Below are 24,397 nucleotides of genomic sequence, written 5' to 3' on the forward strand. Positions count from 1 at the left end.
AACAAATGCCCTTCATTTTGTTCATCCGCAGTGAGACTGGCATCCCTGTAGCTTTGGGAAACCAGGCTAGTGTGGATGCCAGGTCACTCCAGTGGCCTGATGACTGGGAGACCATGGGCTGGGGCTCTGGTCTGAGGCTCCTAGGCCTGATGGGAGGAGAGTCCAGCCCCAGGTTTCCTGTACTTCAGCTCGTATCCAGACGATGGTAATTGTTGGAATGAGAGACTCAAAGGAAGCTGGAACCTGAACTTTGTTGTTGTCCCACGTGGACTCCTGTGTTCACTTTCTAGTTCTACCTCTTGCTGTCTGTGTGTTCTTAGGTAACTCACTTAAACCTTTCTGAGACTCATTTTGTTCATTTATAAAATAAAAGACACAACATTTATGTCATATATTGTCCTGAGGACTAAATGGGAGAAGGAGGAGCCCCTTCTGCATTCCCCTGGCTTCCAGTGGGTGGAGGCCAGAGAAGCTGCTAAACATCCTGCCAGGCGCAGGACAGCCCCCGTCACAAAGAACTGTCTGGCCCCTGATGTCAGTAATGCAGTACTCAGGAGCCCTGGTGTGGGGGAAAGAGGAGAAACTCAGAAGCTTGGCACATCTCAATTCAAACCCTGGTTGTACCACCTCCAGCAGGCCTTGGTCAGGGAATAGTATCTAGCTAAAATTCATTGATTCCATTTTGTTTTCATTGAATTTATATTTTGCTGGCTTTCCATTTGTGAGAGTGATAGAAGTTTCCTTTAAACATGAATTTGTAAATACGAACAAGTAGGCCATTCACAGAAACACATAAGATATGTCATAGGAAAGGTGGCACTCTCCTATGGCAATAATTATGACAGAGGCCGGCAAAAGACCTGAGTGACCTGGAGTGACGGGAGCACTGAGTTTCAAACGCCGTCCGTAGGACGTCCTGCATCTCCCAGACCCTTTCCTGGGTCCTCCTGGGCCCTAAAACCCTCTAGACCATCCAGACCTCAGGCCACCCACTTCTCCATTGCCAGAGCAGTCTCCATTCCGGAACGTGCTGGTCACCATCAACAGCAGCTGCTCCTCCTCCAGGCAGCTCAGCTTATACTTGTCCATGCAGAGAACCTGGATGGCGCTGAGGTGGACACAAGCCTTCAGCTCCCAGTAGACACTCTGGGCTTCCTCCCACACCTCCCCCGAGCCGGGGCTCCTGTGCTCATCTGTCTCTCCCAGTGCCCAGCACAGGCGTGGCACAGAGGAAGTGAATGGACTGATTTGAACACATCATTCTCAATTCTCCTTCCCCGCTCAAGCCCTGCAGCTAACCCATCAGCGAGTCCTGGAGGCTCTGCCTCCAAAATACTGCCTATCCCATGTCCAAACGCGTCTCACCACGTCCACTGCTACGTGCAATTCTGTGTGTGTGGAAATATTTCCACAAAATTGGAATGAGCAGGTCACAGCCGCGCCTGAATGCAATGGCCGGGGAAATGTGCCCTCGCCTTGTTATTCTATCCGGGCCCACCCAGCTGAGGATGGGGGACCTGCCACCACTCTCCTGGCAGTTCCGGACTCCTGGGAGCCAGCAGGGGAGGACCCAAGAGTGTTTTCAGCCACCTGGCTGAGCTGGTCATCAGTCACTCCCACCTTGGCCTAGGCCTCTACATGGCACAGATCACAGCTCATTCCAACCTGGCATTACACTGGCCTGTGCCCTGTCCTCAGGGTCACATCCGTCTCCCAGAAGCCGTGCAACCCTGGAAAACCCATGAACCTGTCTAACAGTCAGGTTCCTCCTCTGTGCATTAACAATGACATTGACGCCTGCTTTGCAGGGCGCTGGGAGGGTAGAGGGAGGTGTATGCTGGAGAGCTCCCCGAGGGCAAGGCCTGGCTCTGCATCACTCACTCTCAGATCCTCAGAGCCTGGAGCTGGCCCAGCATGTGGCCACCAATCCCTAACAGTTGGATTTGATCCGTCAGGGCTGAAGGCAGGGGATAGAGCTTCGACAGACCCCCTGAGTCCTGTGTTCTTTATCTGCAGCTTACTCATCCTCTCCCCTTTCACATGCACCCTGCAGAGCAGGTGTTCACTGAGCTTCCACAAAATTCATTAGAGCAGCTGATGGATACTGGGGCCTGGATTCACTGTCAAAGTGTTTCTCAAAGGCTGCTCTCCAGAACACCATGGAAAACTCATTTGCTGTATAAGTTTGAAAACCCCTGCCCACAGGTCTCCCCTTGTGTACGAGCAATCAGCTCTACCATTCAGCCCAGGTGTGTGTTTGCTGGACCATCTGGAGGAAGCTGAGGAGACATGAGCTGAAGGCAGAGGGTGAGTCCGAAGTGGGATCTTGGGACAAGTATGAGAAGTTAGGCAAAAATGGGAGAATTCCAGCCTTAATAACCTTAGATAATAGTTCACATTATTATTTAGTTAATAGGATTGTACCCACGTTAAATTGCTAATTTTTTTAAGAGGGGAAGTCTGACTCGGTCACCCAGGCTGGAGTGCAGTGGTGCAGTCATGGCTCACTGCTTTCTGGAACTCATGGGCTCCAGCAATCCTGCCTCAGCCTCCTAAGTGGGACCATAGGCACCCGCCACCATGCCAGGCTAGTTTCTTTGACTTTTCTCTAGAGACAGGGTCCACCTGTGTTTCCCAGGATGGTCCCAGACTTCTAGACTCAAGTGAACCTGAACGTCCTGCCTCGACCTCTCAAATTGCTGGGATGACAGCTGTGAGCCACCACACCCAGTCTAAATTTGTTATGTGCCATGGAACTGCAAAACGTCATTATTAGGGGCAGTTGGATGGAAGGTGTAGGAGGCCACTGTAGTGCCTTTTCAATCTTTTATATCTAAACTAATTTCAACACAAAACATTTATTTTAAAACATGAAGGGGTTAATCATCTATGAGTTGAAAATACAAAGGCAGGCACACGGTGTTGTGGGAATTCAGAAAGCTGGTCACACGGCTGGGGGTGCTGGGAGGGGCTGGGCATGGTTGGCTTTGTGATCTGGGGGCTGGTGTGTTCCATCTGTGAAGGTCTTTCGAGCTGCACACTTTCTTAATCAATTTTCATAAGTTTAACAAAAAATAAAACGAGGACGTGAAGTTTGCTTGGGTTGTTAAGTCTTGGGAAGTTATCCAGCCATGAGCCCTGCCCCAGATGCTTCTAGAACCCTGGAGGGAAATGAGAATTTTCCAAGTAGAGGTGACAGAGGCAAGGCCCTGAGGTGGGAGCGCACTGCTGCTCGTCCCTAGCTGTTAAGGAGCTGTCCTGGTTGGAATCAGTGCTGGGTGCAGGGCAGGGCTGGAAGTCCACGTCCACATTGTGGCTCAGTGAAGTGAAAGCCAATCTCACCCCCTCCGCAGGATGTTCCGCCTGTCAGCAGGTGGCCAGCTGGTCTTCCTGGGATACGGTGCCATTGTAGAAATTGGGTGCAAGTCTCTTGTCCGTAGACGGGGTGCCCTGTTGTAGTGGGATATCTCCTGGCCTCCCTCAGTCCTGATGGGCCTGGGCAGGGCCTGGTGTCAGGGTCCCCGCGGGCTTCTCGAGCTGGCCCTGTCCCACAGTCCCGGGGCTGTCCAGGACACATTCAGAAGGGACACGGACCCAGCAGCTCTGTTCGAAATCATAATGGGGGAACCAAGGGCCCCCTACATCCAGGTCCGTCGGGAGCCGGGGCATCGAGTTCCACTCCAGGAATCTCCAGGAACCCTGAGGTCTTCCCTGAGCCGGGACCGGGCTGGGCACATCCTGAGTGCCCACAGGGTAGGTGTCTTCCCGGACAGCCACACCAGGACAAGATGTGGAAGAACGAGGTGCCCATGGTGGGGAAACTAACCAAATGGGCCGCTGGAACCGGGCTGGTGGGCCTGGAGGGGTCTGCCTGTCCCCCTTGCAGAGGGTCATTCTGCCACTTGAAGTCAGCACAGGCCTCGGTGCCGAGGACCCTTGCTCGGGTTTGGCTGAAAGAAAAACAGACGTGGTCAGCGTCTCCACTGAGCCCATGTAGGCCTTTCCCGGCCAGGCCCTACCTGCCTGGGTCTCTGGAGTCCTCAGGATCTCTGTGTGGCCCCACGGTCTGACACTGAGGACATGCCTGTAGTCTGCTGATCCCAGAGGGAGGGGTGTGTGCTGCCTGGCATGGGGAAGCTATCAGGGCATGACAGGTAGCTCCTAGGACTGCCCCCAGGGTTCGGACTGGCTGGGGGATTCCTACCACACACCTTCCTCCCAGGGCTGTTGGGCCAGGGATACAGCCCCCAGTGAGAACTCAGGTGGGAGGGGACTTGGATGTCACCCAGCCCCTTGTCACCTCACATGGGGACCCATCTCCACAGTGGGTGATTGGACCTGGATGTGGGTCACCCTCTGCCTTCCTGGGCTGCCCAGTCCATGCCAGGACTGACCGTTCCCACATCTGGCTGAATTCTTGGCTCTGGCTCTCGCCTGGGGTGCAGCCTGTGCCCTCTCCCTGAATGCTCTGGGGTCAGGGACACCCGATTCCCTTGTCTCCCTGGCTCAAGGCTTGTTGTCCTGGAAACCTTGGAGGAGCGTGCAGGAGTGAGGGGCCTCTGCTGCTCTCTGAGGCTGTGGGTGCTTGCAGGGAGGGGCGGGGTTTCCCACAAATGGGTCTGGCTTCTTTAGTGCCCTTGATGGCCTTGTGATGGGGAGACAGAGACACTGTGGAATGTGGGAGGGGGCTTGTTGGAAGGTCTTGCCCACATCGCCCTCCTGCGGGCACAACACATCCAGTACACATGCACTGAGCGCCTGCCATGAGGATCGGCGGGCCTCCTGTACCTTCTTAGAGTCCAGGAGGAAGAGGAGGAAGAAAAGGTGAAGAGGAAGGCCCAGGTAGTAGGGTTGCGGGTCTCGGGCACTCCCCTATTATTGACTGCCCCAGAGGGTGACTTGGGGGGGGACACGGCACTGGAGCCCACCTGGGGGTGGCAGGTCCCCTTGCTTCCTTGTTAGTTTCTTCATAGAGGCCCTAAGATGCTTGAGCACAGAGTCATCATCCAACTCCCAGGTGTGGAAGAACTGGTTCCGAAACCGTGCCCACAGGCCAGACCTGGATGTCTTCATGAGGCGCTCTAGGGACAGGGTGGACACCAGGTCAGGAGAGTTCCCTGGGAGGCGGCACAGCTGATACCCTGTGGCCACTTCAGTCTCCCACTAGGCGATGCGGGAATCTTTTGTGGCCACCCCAGGGGTTTGGATGTGCACAGGAGACTGTGGCTGGGGGAAGTGGGTAGGGAAGTGCTCACAACATTCATCTGGGTCATGTGGGGGACGGGCTCGGTGTCACTGTGCCTTGCCCAGCCCACCTGGCCAGACCTCCCTCTGGGCCAGAACAGAGGATCATGAGGACAGTGTGAGGAAGGTGCCCTCGGGTAAGTCCGCGTCTGACCCCAGGGCTCCCCAGGCCCCACTGGCCACATGTAGACTTACTCCTCTGAACTTTAAAGGCAATGCTTGTCATCGGCATCAACACCTGTTCTCCTTCCAGCAAATACACGTCCCACAGGCGCAGGGTGAGCCCAAGAGAGAACTGTGGGGACAGCAGGTGTGGGAGACTGTAGCCCTTCCAGGCTGGGGCTGGTGGCTCCAACTGAGCCCACTGGGGCTTCAGTCCCCAGAGTCAGTGACCTTCCCAATGAGGGTTTCCTGAGCCCTCCAGGGAGCTGGGTCAGACAAGGTCTTGCAGCTCCTCATGGGGGGCACTCATTGGAGTGGGGGTGTGGCTCCTGGAGAGAGGGGCTTGCCCAGGGCTTGAGGCTTCCCTGATCCCTCCCAAGTCAGGTCTTGGCCCAGTCTGCCTATAAGGTCCTGAGCTCCAGTCATTGCCCTGGGATGACCCCTCTTGGGCAGAGGGTTTGGTTTGTGTGTCCTGTGAGGCCCCCCCTGTGGGCGGAGCCTCCTGTGGGCTGTGGGTGAGCCAGACCCCCAGGCTGGGGAAGCAGGGCACTGCAGGGCAAGGAGGGTCCCTGAGCCAGGGTCTCCCTGTGCCTTCTTACCCCGTCATTCAACGTCTGGAGAAGCCAGCCTAAGGAGGAATCCTGCACGCAAAGACCTTCCTTGTCCTGATGGGAGGAACAGAGGTGCTCAGGGCCCCCTGGGCTGCCCTAAAAACCTCCCTCTTGCAGGGCCTCTGAAGACCCTTCCCCTAGTGCAGAACACTGGGCGGTGTCCAGGGCTCCCCCCAACACCGGCCCCTTCCCACACTCCCGGTGGACACACTGCCCTTTGCCCTGCTCTGCGGGAGCTGGGCCCCCATCCCTGTGCCTCTGTCTCCTCCAGGGCAGGAAAGGAATCCAACTCCCAGCCCATGGAGAACCCGACGTCCCAGGTCAGGCCCTGGCTGGACTCATCCAGTCACCAGCCCCACCAGGGGCTCCAGTCCCCGTTCCTCCAGCGCCACGGGAGGCAGAGTCTCTGGGGAAGAGCCCAAGCTTGCTCACCAGACGCCATAAACTCACCAGATGCCACCTGGTCTTGGGTTGTGACGTGGGGACCACATGCTCCTGATGGTCTTGGAGGCCCTGGATTGTCCCGTCATTTGGGCTGTGGAATCCTGAGAAGCCCCAAGCCCATCAAGAAATCAGAGCCTTCCCCCAAGATGTGGAGCCATCAGCAGGAAGAGCTGGGCAGCTGGAGAGGCCCCCAAACCTTAAGGCCTTTCACCCTCCCATCTGGTGACCCACCATGCAGCCTTTGCCCTGGGGACGTGGGGCAGGAACATCCCCTGGAGCCTGGCTGGAGGTTCCCCTGGACGCCTCCTGGACCAGGGTGCAAAAAGGGCAAACATGACTTGAGGCCACCACATGGCAACCAGAGCAGGGTGGGTGCTGGGCTCTTGGTCGTCTCCTGGAAGTGAGGTCAGACCAGGGGACACGGGTTGGGGAGATGCTGCCACCTGGGCTTGGTCGGCCCATTCATGGGCACCAAGGACAGCAGGACTCTCAGGGATTGGAGAGTCAGCTACACAATCAGATCCAGAGGGCGTGGCAGCAGGACACAGAGGGTGGCCACGGGGAGGATGAGATGCCCTCCGCTGATGGGGATGAAAAGTGTCTGACTTGGGCTTTGGGGTCAGCCGCGGACTCCTGTGGGACCCTCAGCAGAGACATCCTAAAGACTCCCAAGGAGCTGGCCAAGGAAGGTGCCTTGGCTGAAAGCTGAGATCATCTGGCCAGGGTGGCCGTCCCTGGGTCTGACTGCATGAGGTCTCTTGGGCACCTGTTCACCTACCCTGCAGGGAGTGCCTCTCCCTGGCCAGCAGCTGCACCAGTGCCCAGAATGCATCCTCCTCAGGCAGATACAGGAGGAACAAGGCCGCGATGTGGCTCAGATCCCTGCAGTAGCCCACCTCCTGCAAAAGCCAGAGTCACCGTGGAAGGACATCACCTGGGAGGACTGAGGTCACCTGGGAGGACTCATGTCATTGGAGAGGGCAGAGGTGACTGGGGAGGCTTTCACTGAAGAAGAGGCTTCCTCAGGATGCAAATTCATTTCATGACAAGAGCCAAGTCCATCAGGCACTTCAGCACCTTGTCCAAACTGTCTCCTGATGGCACCATCCCGCATGCGACCCTGCCAAGCTCCTGGGCTTTGGGGCAGCCCCAGGAGGAGGGCGTCATTTCTTGTTCTGAGAAGTGGTGGTCAGACCCAGGTGACACCAGGAGTCCAGGCCCCGACTCCTTTGTGTCTCAGCTTGACCCCTTGAGGCCACCCCCTTACTTAGAGGTTTATGCCAGCAGTGAGCTGGAGTTCTACCTCCTATATCCTGGTGGGTCACAAATACTAATTTTAAAAGAAGCAGCGACACCCCCACCAGACACCCACTCCTGTGAACAGGGAAATACTGCCCGGGAACGTCACTGCCGGGAATACTCACCGGGTTATACTCCGAATATGCCAGGAGGATGTAGAATAGTTCCCGCTGCCTAGGAAACAGAGAAATGAGGCTTTTGTTTGTTTTGTGCAGATGCCGTAAGTTTCACTTTGTCCACAAAGCCTAACAACAAATCCCACTTTAGGTTCAGATGATTCACCAGATAAGCAGTGAGCTCTTCAGGGCCTTTGACTTTGAGGAAATGTTTCAGTAAAATCCACATCTGTGACACGCAGATAGCCCAGTTGTACAGTGACTTGCCTGATCCTTTTCACTCTGAATGATTTTCTTTATTTATTTTCAGTTTGCAGACACGCCAGTTCAGCCTTTGGGTGTACAGTTCCTCCACGGTTCTAAACCAATGGGCAGAGTCTCCTGGCGACTGCTCCAGCCCCTCCTGAAGCGACTCCTTCATCTTCCAAGTCTCCCGGTTGGCCCCTATGCTCCCGGCGTCTCCCTGATCCCTCAGCCCCCGGCCACCCAGACTGCTTCTCAATCCCTATGGTTTGGCCTTTTCCAGAATGGCCCAGGAATGGGAATCCTATGTGGTAGCTTATTGGGACTGGCTTCTTTCCCTCAGCAAAATGCATCTAGGATCCACCCACGTTTGTGCGGGCATCACTGGCTCATTCCCTTTTCTCACTGTGGCTTCCGTTTAAAGGGAGGACCAGCCTTGCTCTCCCCGTTCCCATGTTGAAGACTGTCCCCGAAGGCTCCTTGTGTGAGTGACGATGAAGCAAGCAGTGGACGTGGCATGCAGGTTTCATGTGCACATCAGTTTTCAAATCAGTGGGTTCAATATTTGTGATACTTTGGGGACATGTGGTTGAAGTGCATTGAGCTTTGTGAGTCACTGCCAAACTGGCTGCCAAAGTGGCTGTGCCATGTCATGTTCCCAGCAGACCAGGATGACAGTTTCCAGGACCCCTAATTGCCCCAGCATTTGGTGCTGTCAGTGTTGCCTGGAGAGGCTCATGGGCCCTCCATCCTGCCACCCTCCCGTGAGTCCTACCATGGGTCCCCGTGGGTCCGGGAGAGCACCTTTCACCATTGTGCATGATTTTGTTTGCTGCCTTCTGTCTCCTCAGGATCCTCCTGGGTTCTGGCCCCACATGTTCCAGTCTGGCCCAGGGCTTGGAACCAGGTGCTCAGTTCATGGTGCCGGCTGCTCCCTGGGTCAGGGGAGGTCTTGGCAGCTCTGTCATCCCCCCTAGGTGACCCTGGCCTCTTCTCCGGGGAAGCCCCCATCCCTTTCGTTCACTCCATCTCTGATGAGACCCTGTGGCTCCCATAGGCTTACTTGGTTCCGTATCGATCCCTGAAGAAGATGTGAGTCCTTAATGTCGTGCTCAAGTCCACATCGATCTGGTGGATGTGTTCAGATGACCTCTTGCCCTTCTCCTTCATGACCTGTAGGGCAGGACCAAGAGGAGGAAGCAGCCTCAGAACGGATGGAAGACTCCCGGCCCCAAATGGCAGTCAGCCCACAGTCAGCACTCCGGGAAGGAAGGAAAGCAGGAAGGTTTCCTTGTGCACAAAGCTGCTTTTTGGCTTGTTACTGAAGCCGGGGAGGGTCACCAGAGCTGAGTTTGTCTGTGGTGACTATGTCACCGTCCGTGCCCAGGATGTGCATCTGACCATCCCACCCACCCCCCAGCCTGGGCTTGATGCTCGCTCCCTCCAGCTGGAGACCTGGGCCCCTGACACGGCCTGTCCTGTTTGTTGTGCTCCGGCTGAGCGTACCTTGTATGTTCTGGGGTTTTTCGACTTGACTTCCTGTATGTTCAGCAGGACTGACCACACTTGGCCCCGGATGTTCATGGGAATGCCCTTATATACTCGATCTATCAGCTGTGGGCAGAAAACAATCTGATGTCACAGGCCACGGGGCGACCCCAGTGAGGACCACAGCCCGAGGATTCTGGAAATGGTTGGTTTTGGCCCCATGATTCCTCATTAGAGGTGACATTAAGCTGGGACACAGTCTCCCTTCCCAGGATTGAAAGAGTGGATGGGCACTCAGAGTCGGAACTCTGATCTGAACATTTTCCTTCCTTTGGGTCACCAAGGCATCCCTAGCCTTGAGCTCCGGGTGGTCCCAGCGCTAGATTCAGATTCCCTCCCAGCAAGGTGACGCTTGCACGAATAGGCAGGCAAACCACCGACCAGGCCTGCAGTCTTCTGGGTGAGGACAGTGTGCCACCCATCCTCTGAGAGGCTGACGGTGCCAGGCCACAGTCATGGGTGCCCGTCCCCTGTCTCTGCAGAGAGTGGTTCCCAGGGCCTCTCCCTCCACACATTACCTTTTTACTGTTCTTATATGTCTCCCAGTGTCCCAGCATTTCCATCCACTTGCTCTTTCGTGTTATCTCCCGCCGCATTTGCTGTCAAATGAGGAATGTTGGAGTTAGGGGAGCTGCCAGGCTTCCCAGAGCCGCCCGTGGATGCTGCGTCTTGGGCTCTGGAACCCTGGTGGACCCAGCTGGAGGGAGCCAGGGAAGGGCAGACCCTAAGGGTTGAGAGCCTTTGAGCAAATGAGCGCCAGTGGGCTGGCTTTGGCACCCCGGGACATGCCATCCTCAGGCCACAGACACACCAGTCTTAGGTCAGGTCCCAGCCTCTAGGTGGGGTCCTGACACAGGCGGGCAGCCACCCCCAAGCCACAACTGTGGTTCTCACTTTGGAATCTTATCAAGCTGTCAAAGTTACAGCAACCTGGGGTCAGTTCCAGCAGGGAGTGCTGCCCCTCTCAGGGACATCGTGTTGCCCTCACCCGCCACCACCCAGGCCAGCTGCCTCCTCTGCCTCACCGACCACCTGCCCAGTCCCCACATTCCTGGTTCTGCCCCTCCCCATGCATCAGGCTCTTACCTTCACCTCCCGAGCAGTGGCAGGAGGCAGCTCTGTCTCACTGTAAGACAACCCAGGCAGAACTGAGGACCTGCACAGGGCCTGGAGCTCCCCGAGACTGGGACCCAACCCCCAGAAAGGACAGGCTATATCCCTATCCAGCTCAGCGCTCAGTCCAGGAAAAGACACAGGGAAGGGAGGACAAGGGCCTTCCTGTGGGGCTGACTCCCAGGAGGGGCAGGACCTGGGAGAAGAAGGAGTGCAGGGCCAGCCTGGCCGGGGTTACTGGGGCTCCTGGCGTGGGGGGTGGTCAGGCTGCACAATGGGGCTGCCCGTCCTGGACTGGAGGTGGTGCTTTCTGCTGGAGCTGAGAAAGGTCAGCCCTGAGATGGGATGGGGGCCACCCAGAGTGGGCAACTGGGCCCTCACAGGAGTCCCTCAGGGAGTGACCACATCACACCACCAGGGTCAAGGGAGCCTGCCCTGAGAACTGCCCGGTGTACTCCTGGTGTACCAGGGCCCCATCCCACTTAATAGCCCCAAGGCCCTTGCAGGTTCTGACTCCCAGTTTCCACCTGCCTCTCCCTGCACCTGACCCACACACCCTGCGTTTCAGAAGTGGCACAACTCATCAGCTCCCTCCCACCCTACCTCCCCCGGCATCCTCTGTCTCTCCATCCTAAGAACCCTAAGGGATGGACTCCTGGCTGGGCTCCTCTTACATGGCCCCAGGTCCTTTCCCAGCACCAGACCCAGGGTCTCTAGCCACAAGCCCTGCTGCCTCCCTGACCTCACCATGAAATACCCAGAACGGGGCCCTGCCCATCTCCTCCCCCATTCTCCTAGGGCCACCGCTCCCATCGTTCCCATGCCTTTCCCCCTTCCCCATAGGGACAGTGAGGGCTGTATCTCTAGGGAAATGAGGGAGGACAGGGGCAGGTGGGCCCTCAGAGACCTGCTGGACAACAGCCCTGAGGCTAGGCCAGGCGTCCCCTCACCCTGTAGCCAGAACCCTTGGATTTCACTGGGGTTGTTTCCAAGTAGACATGGCCAGACCCTCAGGCTGCCCCGCTCCTCTTGTGCTGACTTGGGGACAGAGCTGCTGAGAGCCCAGGGGCCTGACCTAGCCCAGTCTCCATTCCCACCCGCTCCCTAGATGGGCCCCGCACCTCTGGCCTAACAGCAACCTCGGGCTGGACCTGCAGGGGAGTCAGGGAGGAGTTCTGACCCTGGAAAGGAGGTTGGCCTGACCTGGCGAGGCAGTCCTGCCTCAGAAAGGCCTTTCTGAAAGCAAACCCATCCCTGAGCTGAGACAGGTGCTTCAGGGGTGAGGGGAGCACAGAGGACTCACTGCACAATCCCAAAGCGATCAATGTTGTTGTAGATTCCAACAGGCTCAGGCCCCATGTCCTTTAGCAGCCCAGCTCGGTATCCCTGTAACCCAGAGGGAGGCTTGGTGAGGGGTCCAGGGCAAAGGGTGCAAGGGCCTGGAGGTAGTGGCCACCCGTGCCCACTCTGTGCTCCTAGGGAGCCCAGGACCCTTTGACCAGGGCGCACTGGAAGAGGCCTCCCTCCAAGGAGCAGACCGACCTGTACCTTCTCATAGTTCATGATGATATTCTCTCGCTCCTGTGCCCGCAAACTATCTGCATCCTCTACGATTACCATCCTGTGAGACAAAAATCATCTAAAAGTTACATTGTACTTGAGACCTTCGGAGAACACCTGAACCGTTCCCACCAGGCTCCCAGATGCTGGCTGGCCGTGTAACCCAGACTCCATCACCTTCCCCAGTTAAAAAGGTGCCAGACCTAGTGTCCCACACCTGCAGGAGTCTCTGGAGTCCCCAGTCCCAAGCAGGGGTGGGCATCATCCCAAGCACTTGAGGACAGTGGGACCTGGACAGAGAATCCCGTCATCCCCAATTGCCATGAAATGGGGACACACCTGCCCCAGCAGGTTGAATAGTGTCCACCTGCCAAGGGTGAAGGGCCCATGATGGGCTATTCCAGGGATGTGGAGGGAGACTGAGGTCAGTGACCAGAGGTCTCTGTACAATCGGCCTCCTGGGATGCTCAGGGACCACAGAGATGTCCAGTTTCCTACAGGGAACAAGATCTCTCCTGACTGCTCTGTTCTTCTCCACTCATCACTTTGGCTCCCGTGGCTGTTGAGTCTGAACAGTGAAGCCACTTTAGGAATAATGCCAGTTGAGCAGGAGGGTGTTCGGTCTGGGGGATGAAAATGATCTATTGTGCTAGGGGAACCCCTCACTCGGGGAGGGACTGGACTCCACCATTCTGAGCTGTCCCTACAGGAGGGGGCTTCATTTTCCCAGGTCGCTGAGGAAGGACAGTGGGTCCTTGCTCCCAGAGAACACCTGGATGGACCATCCCTCCTGGGAACACTTGGGGCAAAAGGAGGGCGAGGCCTCGAAAGGACCAGACAGAGCAAGAAATATGTGGAGAGAACCCCAGTGCCCGGACCCCTTTGAACAGAAGAGAAGATAGTCTCCCCCCAGCCAGCCCTCCAGGGCTCCTTCATTTTCCACAGCTACCCAAGGACAGAAGGTTCCCCAGGACAAGGGACCATGAGTGTTCAGTGAGGCCCACAGCCACCATCAGGACCCAGCTTAGGGCACAGAAGTATTCTGAGGACCCTCCTATTCCCCCGACCCACAGTGGATCTATCCCAGTGGCTTTGCCAGGGCCAGGCTCTGCCCCATCAGGATGGGAAACCTGGGAAGACTTGGGATCTAGGGCAGGGAGGTCACAGGGTTCAGGCCTGAATTCCAGCACAGCGTACGGCAGGGCTGAGAGCAAAACCCAGGGTCCTGTCTGGATTCCCAGGCCGGTAACCACCTCTCTGACCCCAGACGTCTCACCTGTCGAATGGGTACACTAGGGAACAGCACTCACTCTATGAAGCCACCATGAGGACGAAAGAGCCAATCGTCTACACGGGCAGTGTAGAACGGGCGACCGGTGAGTGCTCAGGGATGACCCTCCTCTTTAGCTCCCCAGAGGCCAACACCACCCACAGCATAGCCACTGTCCCCAAGTCAGCCTGGAGGGAAGAGAGCAGGTCGCACTCACCTGATTCCGATGAATCAGTTGGCCTGGGTTATGCCTCTCAGGTAGAAAACCTTTGAGTCCACAAAACTGGTCCCAGATACCACTGTGCGTGTGTAGCTGATACCACTGTGCGTGGGTAACTGCCGTAGAACACAGAGGCAGGCCGGAGAGCGGATTGGTGCTGAGCACCAGTGACATTCTGAGGTCATGGCACGCATCACAGTGGGGCCTTGCCCGGGTCAGCAGGGCCCAGAATCAGGGTCCTCCGCTGCCTGAGGCGGCCACATGCCTGCCTGCGATGTGTTTGTGTGCATGCGTGCACACCTGTACATGAGTAAACACATCTGTGCACGTGTGTGTGCCTTCTCTGGCCAGGCCTGGCTGCCCCATTCATGTGTGCACCCAGTTCCTCATCACTGTCACCCCCGAGGCCCAGGACCAGTATCAGAGCATCCACGGGTGTTCCCTAACCTCAGCCCTCCTCGCCCAGGGTGGTGTGGGATACACATAAGGATGGAGGGAAGTGACCACTACTGTTGAATCTCAGAATACAAATGCTACTACTATTACTTAATGGTATTTTCGTGTCTCTAATGGTATCTTTTTTTTAAATTTCTGATATTTTAACTGGGTATTTCTCACCATGACCCTTGAATGTTCTAGCTAGAGGATTCTGTGGGGAAAGTGCCAGGCACACAGTAGGGCCTCACTCTATTCCAGACATGTTATCTAAAATCTGGTTCATCTGTCCTTCCTTCCAGGGCCTAGGGGATGCCAAATTCCAGGGTCCAGAAAGAGCTTGGGATAAAATGAAGCTTCAAGGGGTGAACTTTGACCTGGACTCAGTCTGCCTGTGCCACTCAAACGGAGTCTCAAGTCCCAAGATAGGGCGTCCAGATGCCTCAATGCAGGGACCTCTGATCGACACCTGCTCCCCTGTACTCATTAGTAATCTCACCCACCCTACTCTCAAAGCACACTTGGCCGTTATAACCGGGAGCTCTGCATCTGTGGATTCAGCAACAGCAAACGGAAAATATTCAGAAAATAAATTGCATGGTTATGTCTCTACTGAACATGTGCAGACTTTGTTCTTGTCATCATTCCCTAAAGAATACAGTATCACAACCATTTATGTAGCATCTGCATTGTATTACATATCACAAATAATCTAGTAATGGTCTAATGTCTACTGGAGGATGTGCATAGCTTATATGTAAATACTAGGCCATGTTATATCAGGGACTTGAGCATCCATGGATTTTGGCATCCCCGGGACCCTAGAACTAATCCTCCATGGATACCAAGGGACAATTGTATAAACTCGCTCAGGAAGGCTGCTCATTGGAGGAAGGGCCCAGTTCAGTTCAGACAGGGACATCATCCCTGGACTACTGTCCATCCATCCAACCATCCATTCATCCATTGGCACCACCCTCTAGGACTGTCCCGGTCACAGCCCTAGCAAGTGGAGACATTTAAAAAGACCGGTTCACGTTGTCCAGCTTTGAGGTCTTGGAAGAAGTTGCACCAGTGTGAGAATAGGGGGTCAGTTTCCTCCAGGATCCAAAGAGCGTATCAGGGCCCCTTGGGATGAGGAAAGGGGCGCGGCCTCTCCAGCAGCCACACGGGCTGCAGTAGGATGGGGCTGGGGCTGGCCCTGTTTATCACTTGGCCCTCATCATGGGAACAGAAAGACCAGGAGGCAGAGGAGGAACATGGGGCAGCTGGTTGCCTAAGCAGAAGGCACCTCAGGGAAGGGGTTTTAGTTTGTTTTCACACAGCTGTAAAGAAATACTTGAGGCCGGGCGTGGTGGCTCACACGTGTAATCTCAGTACTTTGGGAGGCCGAGGTGGGTGGATCACCTGAGGTCAGGAGTTCAAGACCAGCCTGGCCAACATGGTGAAACCCCGTCTCAACTAAAAATACAAAAAAAGTTAGCTGGGCGTGGTGGCGGGCGCCTGTCATCCCACCTACTTTGGGAGGCTGAGGCAGGAGAATCCCTTGAACCTGGGAGGCAGAGGTTGCAGTGAGCCTAGATGGTGCCATTGCACTCCAGCCTCAGTGACAAGATTGAAACTCTGTTAAAAAAAATAATAATAATAAATACTTGAGACTGAGTAGTTTATAAAGGAAAGAGGTTTAATCGATTCACAGTTCAGGGAATTACAATTATGGCAGAAGGCGAAGGGGAAGCTACACCTTCTTCACAAGGCGGCAGGAGGGAGTGAGTGGAGAACGAGGAAGTGCCACACTTTGAAACCATCAGCTCTCCTGAGGACTCCCTCACTCTCAGGGGAGCAGCACGGGGGAAACTATCTCCAGATCCAATCACCTCCCACCAGGTTCCTCCCTTGACACAGGAGGGATGAGTTTTGGGTGGGGACACAGATCCAAACCTATCAGGGTCTCAGCCTGTCTTGCAGCTCCCCGGGGCTGAGGCTGAGTACAGATCTGCTGGGCCTGCTCTACAGCACCGGGGGCTCTGCCTGTGCGCCCCCATCTGCTGCTTCCTGGGGTGGTGGCTGCTTCCTCAAGAAGAGGTTGGATCTGCTCTCCTACCCACCCCTCTCCAGGGCCTTGTGGTGCCCTGGCCACGTCCTCCCAGGGTAAGGGCAGGAAACTAGGCTCCTTGCCCTTCTTGTTGCTTGGGTGACCATCCTGGGGTCATTTGTAGGCCCCATCACTGTTCCTCCTTCTAAATGGAGAGCATTTTGGCAAATCTTCCCAGTAGAGGCCGGGGGCTCATCCCTGTTATTTGTTCTAGCTTGGTAAAGCCAGGTGAAGACATCTGGGCAAGCAGAAAGTAGAGTGGCCCCCAGGAAGGGTGGGTGGAGGGTGCTGGCCTTTGGGCTTGCCTGGATCAGCGTGTGAGGGGGCAAGATTATCAGCAAGTAGGGTCGTCAGGGCTAACATCAGGAGGCAGTAATAATGCTGGTGGGGGTATGGCGGTGTGGCTGGCTTGGTGTGGGGCATGAGAGCCAAGGTTTGTCAGCTCGCAGAGAGGTGCCTGACCCATGGACTAGCGGCTGCGGAACCCAGTGGTTGCCCTTAGTTCCTGGATCCTGGGAGACTTCTGGAACCTGGGCCTGGGGCAGCCTAGGGGTGGAGGTGGTGGGTGACATGGGTAGGGGTCTCTGCTTCTCTCTTTCAGTAAGAGGGAGAACCAAGAAAGGCACTGAAGCATGGTCTGCAGAGAAGGCGCCTGTGCAAACACCAGGAGAATGAGGGGCCTGAGTTGTCTTCATTTCTCCTAAAAACATGCATTCTGTCCCAGGACACCCTGCTGAGGGCATGAAGCACAGGGTGTGTGTGTGTCTGTGTGTGTGTGTATGGAGGTATATGCATGCGTATGTATGTGCATGTGTGTGCGCAGGTTTGTGCATAGGAATGTATTTATGTATGTGCATGTATGTGCGTTTGTGGGCGTGTGTGTGTGTGCGTGTGTGCATGTGTGTGTGTTGCAGGGCTTTACAGTGGACAGGATGTGGGAAGGCAGCTGCAGTTCCAAGCTGCAAGTTTTTCTGATAGAATGGTTAAGATTCCCTGGACCACAGAAAGAGTGTTTCATTTGCACCCATTTTTATTAGCATTTAAATCTGCATTATTTGTAGCAGGTAAACCTTATGTTGCTTAACTATTTTTAGAAACATTTACACCAGCGGTCCCCAAACTTTTGGGCACCAGAGACCAGGTTTCTTGAAGACAACTCTTCCATGGACCCGGGAGAAGGGGAAGGGATGATGCGGAGATGATTCAAACCCATTACATTTATTGTGTGCTTTATTTCTATTATTATTTCACATATATTTCTATTATTATTTCATTCCATCTCTCCACCATCTGTGGGCTAACAGGCTGTGTTAGTTTTCTAGGGCTGTTTTACAGGACCACAGACTGGGCACCCTCAACAACAGAATCTTACTGTCTCACAATCCTAGAGACCATGAGTCCGCCATCAAGGTGTCAGCAGGGTGGGTCCCACTGAGGCTGTGCAGGAAGGCTCTGTTCCAGGCCTGTCTCTTGGCGTGTGGGTGGCCGTCTTCTCCCTGTGACTCTTGGTTAAAGGTGACTCTGGTACGGGCTCAGAAGAGGAGAGCTGGACAGAATGTCGGTGGCATATGGAGGGGGTCAGGCCTGGTGTCTCGTGCCTGGAATCTTAGGACTTTGGGAGGCCAAGACGGGAGGATCACTTGAGGATGAGACTTCAAGACCAACCTGGCCAACATAGGGAGACTCAGTCTCTTAAAAAAATAAAAACATGGAAGAGAAAAATCATCCAGATGAAGTCTCAGATGGCAATGAAGAACATGTTATTGGAAACTGGAGGAAAGATGATGCTTGTCATAAAGTGACAAAGAATTTGGCTGCATTGTGCTCCTAGTGTTTTCTGGAAGGCAGAGCTTGTGAGTGATGAACCTGAAATTTGGCAGAAGAAATATCTAAGCAAAGTATTGAAGGAGCAGCTTCATTCTCTTGAATGTTTCTAGGGAAATGAAAGAAAAGAGGAATGATTTAGAGACAGAATTTATAATCAAAAGGGAGGCAGAACTTAAAAACTTGGGAAGGTTCTAGCCTTCTCAGCCTGTCCATATTGAGCAGATAAGAAAGTGTGTTTGGGAGAGAACAGGAGGGTGTGGGTCAGGAGGCCTGCATGGATCAGGGCTGTGATCTTCACCAGGACAATGGAAGAGGGACCCTGAAGGCAGTTTGTAGATCGCTCACGCTGCACTCTCATCACAGGCCTATGGTGCCAGGGCACTGACAGCAGTACGGTTTCCAAGGAAGGCCCTGGGGCACCCTGAGGACCTTGGGGCTTGCTGCCCAGCACTTCCTGACGTCACTGGTCCCCACATTCTGGTGTGGCACTCCTTGACTCCTCCAAGTGTTGCTTAATGGGCTCCTGTCCAGGGGAGAAGTGATGTCCCCCCTCCAGGGGACACAGGCAGAAAACCCTTTGGCAGCATCCATGTGGTGCTAATTCTGCAGGTGTACTGATTTTGCTTCTCTCTTATAGAAATGGTGGAGTCAATGAAGAAAGTAGCAGGGATGGGTGTGGAGCTGACAGCTGAAGAAAGAAACCTCCTATCTTTTACATAGAAGAATGTGATTGGAGCTAGAAGATCCTCCTGGAGAGGAATCCGCAGCCTTGAACAGAAAGAAGGAAACAAGGGAGGAGAAGACAAGCTAAAAGTGATTCGGAAATAGCGGGAAATGGTGAGACTGTTGTACAATAGTCCCCCTTATCCGCAGTTTTAGTTACCAGTGGCACAGTACAATAAGATATTTTGAGAGAAAAAGAGATTATGTTCATATAACTTCTATTAGTGTATGTTACAGTTGTTCTGGTATTAATCTTTTACTGTGCCTGGTTTATAAATTAAACTTCACCAAGACTGGCATGTATAGAACAAAACATAGTATATATCAGGCTTGGTATTATCCATGGTTTCAGCATATCCACTCGGGGGTCTCAGAATGGATCCCTCTCAGATAAAAGGGAACTATTGTATTTTCAAGAAAAATGATGAGTGGTTTGGGTTAACTTTGTCCCATTCTTCTTTTTATTGAAAGACTCAGGTTTATTTTTAAATCCAATATCGTAGTTTTTAATCTTTGGGTTTTATACAACAGAAATTATCTGGGGGAAGGAGGTTGCTGTTACCTGAATATGTCCTAATTTTTGCCTTTTATTTTTATGGTTTTAGAAAATGTCTCTGAAAAGGGAGGTTTGTTTCTTTCGAGTGTCTGGCTTAGTTCTCAGGCTTATGTCTCTCAGTAATTTGGCCATAGGGATTGGCATTTGAGGTCACAGCCTAGTGCTCAGATGACTGCATATATAGTACACATTTTATATCTTGGAAGATTTTTGTCTTTTGGTCATGTAGATTAGGCTACAGAATATTTCAGGGCAAAGGCGAATATCTTTTTCTCCTGGAAGCTGCAGTAGTGGGCAAAAAAGTGAGATCCTGTCCCTAAAAATAAAGTTGTAAGCTGGGATTGATGTTACCACTACCATGAAATATTTTGGGTCAAAGAATTTCGATGACCAATAGACAAGTTTTGTGTCCCAGAGGAATGAGGAAGTGAGAAAGCTGAAAGAGGTGAAGAAAGAAGTCCATGAGCTACACTGTGGGACTTGGGCTAGCTACGAAAGGGAGCAGGAAGCAAAGAGAGCAACTGATACTTTGGGAGAAGATGTGAAAAGTTCAAGTCTGGATGTCTTAGATGAGAAACATGCAAAAGAAAGAAAGAAGGAAGGAAGGGAGGAAGGAAGGAAGACAGGAGGAAAGGAGGAAGGAAGGAAGGAAGGAAGGAAGGAAGGAAAGGAAGGAAGGACAGAAAGAAAGAAGAAAGAAGGAAGAAAGGAAGGAAAGGAAGGAAGGAAGGGAGGGAAGGAAGGAAGGAAAGGAAGGAAGGAAGGGAAGGAAGGAAGGAAGGAAAGAAAAGAAAGAAAGAGAGAAAGAGTGTAGATGTCTTGATGAGTCCCTAAATAGAAACAAGAAGAGAAAAGGAACTAAAAGGCGAAGCCGTGGGCCAAGAGTGGAGCATTACAATGTAAGACTTCTAGGATGGAGCAGCACAGTTAGGGATACGAACAAGTGCAAGTCTTGGAGTAGAAAGCACAGAACTCTGTTGACTGGAATGTGGCCACACCATACCTTGGTGTGATCTCATGTATTGGATAAATTGGCTGAATGTGGGAGAGGGGCCTAGAGATCTATTGATGACAGAAACTGAGAAATAGAATGTAGAATATCGGCTTGGGCCGGGCGCGGTGGCTCAAGCCTGTAATCCCAGCACTTTGGGAGGCCGAGACGGGCGGATCACGATGTCAGGAGATCGAGACCATCCTGGCTAACACGGTGAAACCCCGTCTCTACTAAAAAATACAAAAAACTAGCCGGGCGAGGTGGCGGGCGCCTGTAGTCCCAGCTACTCGGGAGGCTGAGGCAGGAGAATGGCGTAAACCCGGGAGGCGGAGCTTGCAGTGAGCTGAGATCCGGCCACTGCACTCCAGCCTGGGCGGCAGAGCGAGACTCCGTCTCAAAAAAAAAAAAAAAAAAAAAAAAGAATATCGGCTTGTAAGGAGGAAGGGTTTGGAGTAACAGGAGAGGAGTCACTGAGTATGTGAAGAGCTAGGAGAACATGGAAACCTTTCGTCTCCTACAGCAGTCTCTATTTGAAAAGCCATCAGGGAGATAGTTGATTCAGAAAATAGTTTTGCTTAGCTAAGATAAGGATGCAATTACGGAAGAAAGGGTGAGCGAATGTTTTACAGTGGAAAGGAGGTTCCAGGAGCATGAGAGGAACCTAGAAAGGTCCAACAGTAGTGCCAAGAGTTCATAGAAAATAGGAAGCAAGCGGCCGGGCACAGTGACTCACGCCTGTAATCCCAGCACTTTGGGAGGCCGAAGCTGGTGGATCACGGGGACAGGAGATCAAGACCATCCTGGCTAACATGGTGAAACCCCGTCTCTACTAAAAATAGAAAAAAAAATTAGCCAGGCATGTTGGTGGGTGCCTGTAGTCCCAGCTACTCAGGAGGCTGAGGCAGGAGAATGGCATGAACCCAGGAGGCAGAGCTTGCAGTGAGCCGAGTTCGCACCACTGCATTCCAGCCTGAGGGACAAAGTGAGACTCCATCTCAAAAAAAAAAGGAAAAAAAATACGAAGCAAGCTGGGTATATGCGTTTAGAGGTGCTGTACATTTTCAGCATTATAAATGAATAGAGATGAGTGACAATAGTTTTTTGGTCCATAGATTTTTGGTAGACTAGTTTTAGATCTCTTCCACTAAAGGGATTGCTTGTTGAACGTTGTTAGGAATGTAAGTACTGAAGGCAAACTGCGTGGGTTTGAATTTTATTCTGTCCCTTGCACCCTGTCTGAGTTCAAATCCTAGCTCTGCTTATTTAGTTCTTTTAAGGGGATGATCTTTGAGCAAATGTGGAGCTCCTGTTTTCCCAAGTCAATGGACACAATAGTTGCTACCTTGTGAAGGATTCATGTAATTGACCAGCATTTACTAAGTACCATCAGTGTTTAGTTTTAGTCATTGGTGATTCTGTAGTTGGATTCTGAGGGGGTGTTGGGGTGGGAGGTGGTGTGTGCCTGTAGCACTTAATTGCAGGCAGAAAAGAAAAGATACTTTTGATAACCCAGAGGCAGCTTTTCTCTGCTTTTGTGTCAAAAGAGAAGAAGGGAGTTTGGAGTGGGATAGGAATTCCCTTTAATACAAGCTCTCTTCCACAAAACCAGAGGTAGATAGAATGTGTAATAATTCACAGAATTTCTAGACTGAAACACTCTGATTTTTTACAATTTATTTTTTATTTTTTCAGGTTGAGACAGCTAAAGTTAATCTGTGGGGACGTTTTGGATGCACTGGCCAGACACCTCATTCCAGCAGCAAGGTTTTCTATTGTGAAATGTAGGTTCTATACTAGAAAGGAAAATGTAAGATTAAAAGTTGGCCTTTTTAGAATCATGACTTTCTTCTATGTAGGTTTCTAACTTTTATTTAAAAATAATTGTTTAATGTTAGAAGGATAGTTGATGTTGGAATAAAAAGATGGTCAGGCTATTATAAAAATGCATTAGCTTTTGCTTTAGTTATTTATATTCTTTTGCTTTCGTGGGACCTATCTCATTTCCCTCCCCCAAACGGCCACACATTGCACAGTGCTGGCTGAATGTTTCATGCAGAAAGTTTATTTTATGATTAATACACTTGTGCCACTTCTTGGAACCACTTGCTTGTTTAATTCTAGTCTATCAAGTGATAATTTTGTTGATATTTAGAGGTTCCTCACGTAATTTCGGTGGGATTTTTGGTTATATTTAATAAGGAAAATAATATGAAATGTCTCACCAAAAAAAAAAAAGAAACAAAGTCAATTATTCCTGAGAGTGTTTAAAATTATTGAAGTACACTTGTTAATTGTTAGTGTAGAACCTACATTTCATAATAGAAAACCTTGGACTTGCCAGTGGTAGCTGCTGGAATGAGGTGTCTGTTCAGTACATCCAGAACGTCGCCTCAGATTAACTTTACCTCAGTCTCAACCTGAAAAAATAAAAATAAATTTTAAAAAATCAGATTGTTGAAGTCTAGAAATTCTGTAAATTATTACACATTCTATGTACTTCTGATTTTGAGGAAGAGAGCTTAGTATTGAACAGAACTCCTTTCCCTCTCTCAACTCCCTTCTTCCCTTTTGACACAAAAGCAGGGAAAAGCTGCCTCTAGGTTATCAAAAGTATTTTTCCTTTCCGCATGCAATTATGTGCTAAACACACACCACACCCCACCCCCCCACCCCAACACCCCCTCACAGTCAAAATACAGAATCACCAATGACTAAAACTGAACACTGATGCTACTTGGTAAACGCTGGTCAATTACATGAATCCTTCACAAGGTAGCAACTATTGTGTCCATTTACTTGGGAAAACAGGAGCTAAGACGTTCGCTCAAAGATCATCACCTTAAAAGAACTTAATAAGTAGAGCTAGGATTTGAAGCCAGGCAGGGTGCAAGGGACAGAACAAAATTCAAACCCAGGCAGTTTGCTTTCAGTGCTTACAGTCCTAACAATGTTCAACAGGCAATCCCTTTAGTGGAAGAGATCCAAAACTAGGTAAGATACCACAATCTATGGACCAAAGAAACTTTTCATCTCTATTCATTTATAATGCTGAAAACGTACACCACCTCTAACAGCACATACCCAGTTTGCTTCCTTTTTTTTTTTTTTTTTTTTTTGAGATGGAGTCTCGCTCTGTTGCCCAGGCTGGAGTGCAGTGGCAAGACCTCGGCTCACTGCAACCTCCACCTCCCAGGTTCACGCCATTCTCCTGCCTCAGCCTCCGGAGTAGTTAGGACTACAGGCGCCTGCCTCCACGCCTGGCTAATTTTTTTTCTATTTTTAGTAGAGACGAGGTTTCACCGTGTTAGCCAGGATGGTCTCAATCTCCTGACCTCGTGATCTGCCCATCTTGCCCTCCAAAAGTGTTGGGATTACAGGCGTGAGCCACCGCGCCCTGCCTTTTTTTTTTTTTTTTTTTTTTTTTTTTTTTTTTTTTTTGGTATTTTTGTTTGTTTGCTTGTTTTTGAGACGGAGTCTCTCTCTGTCGCCCAGGTTGGGGTGCAGTGGCCCCATCTCCGCTCACTGCAAGCTCTGCTTCCTGGGTTCATGCCATTCTCCTGCCTTAGCCTCTCTAGTAGCTGGGACTACAGGCTCCTGCCACTACGACCTGCTACTTTTTTTATTTATTTTTTTATTTTTAGTGCAGACAGGGTTTCACCGTGTCAGCCAGATGGGTCTCAATCTCCTGACCTCGTGATCAGCCTCCATCGACTTCCCAAAGTGCTGGGATTGTAGGCGTGAGCCACCATGGTCGACCTACTCATTGTTTTTTTTTTTTTTTTTTTTTTTTTTTGAGACGGAGTCTCACGCTGTTGCCCAGGCTGGAGTGCAGTGGCGCGATCTCGGCTCACTGCAAGCTCCGCCTCCGGGGTTCCCGCCATTCTCCTGCCTCAGCCTCCTGAGTACCTGGGACTACAGGCGCCCGCCACCGCGCCCG

General features: G+C 52.2%; 1 protein-coding gene across 1 annotated transcript; it reads right to left on the reverse strand.

Annotated features, from left to right (window-relative positions):
- Window positions 1–2,882: 2,882 nt before the first annotated feature.
- LOC135967627 (TBC1 domain family member 3G-like) lies at window positions 2,883–12,400 on the reverse strand. Its single transcript, XM_065531191.1, has 14 exons — window positions 12,329–12,400; window positions 12,084–12,166; window positions 10,754–10,793; window positions 10,186–10,266; window positions 9,626–9,733; window positions 9,183–9,292; window positions 7,886–7,934; window positions 7,240–7,360; window positions 6,468–6,562; window positions 6,006–6,071; window positions 5,440–5,539; window positions 4,929–5,081; window positions 3,588–3,950; window positions 2,883–3,401 (listed from the first exon to the last, which is right to left on the reverse strand). Exons 1-14 carry the CDS (start codon window positions 12,398–12,400, stop codon window positions 3,367–3,369), a joined length of 1,476 nt encoding a protein of 491 aa, XP_065387263.1. The 3' UTR covers window positions 2,883–3,366.
- Between the last annotated feature and the right edge of the window lie 11,997 nt (window positions 12,401–24,397).

Source organism: Macaca fascicularis, chromosome 16, assembly GCF_037993035.2.
Source record: "Macaca fascicularis isolate 582-1 chromosome 16, T2T-MFA8v1.1".
Lineage (NCBI taxonomy): Eukaryota > Metazoa > Chordata > Mammalia > Primates > Cercopithecidae > Macaca > Macaca fascicularis.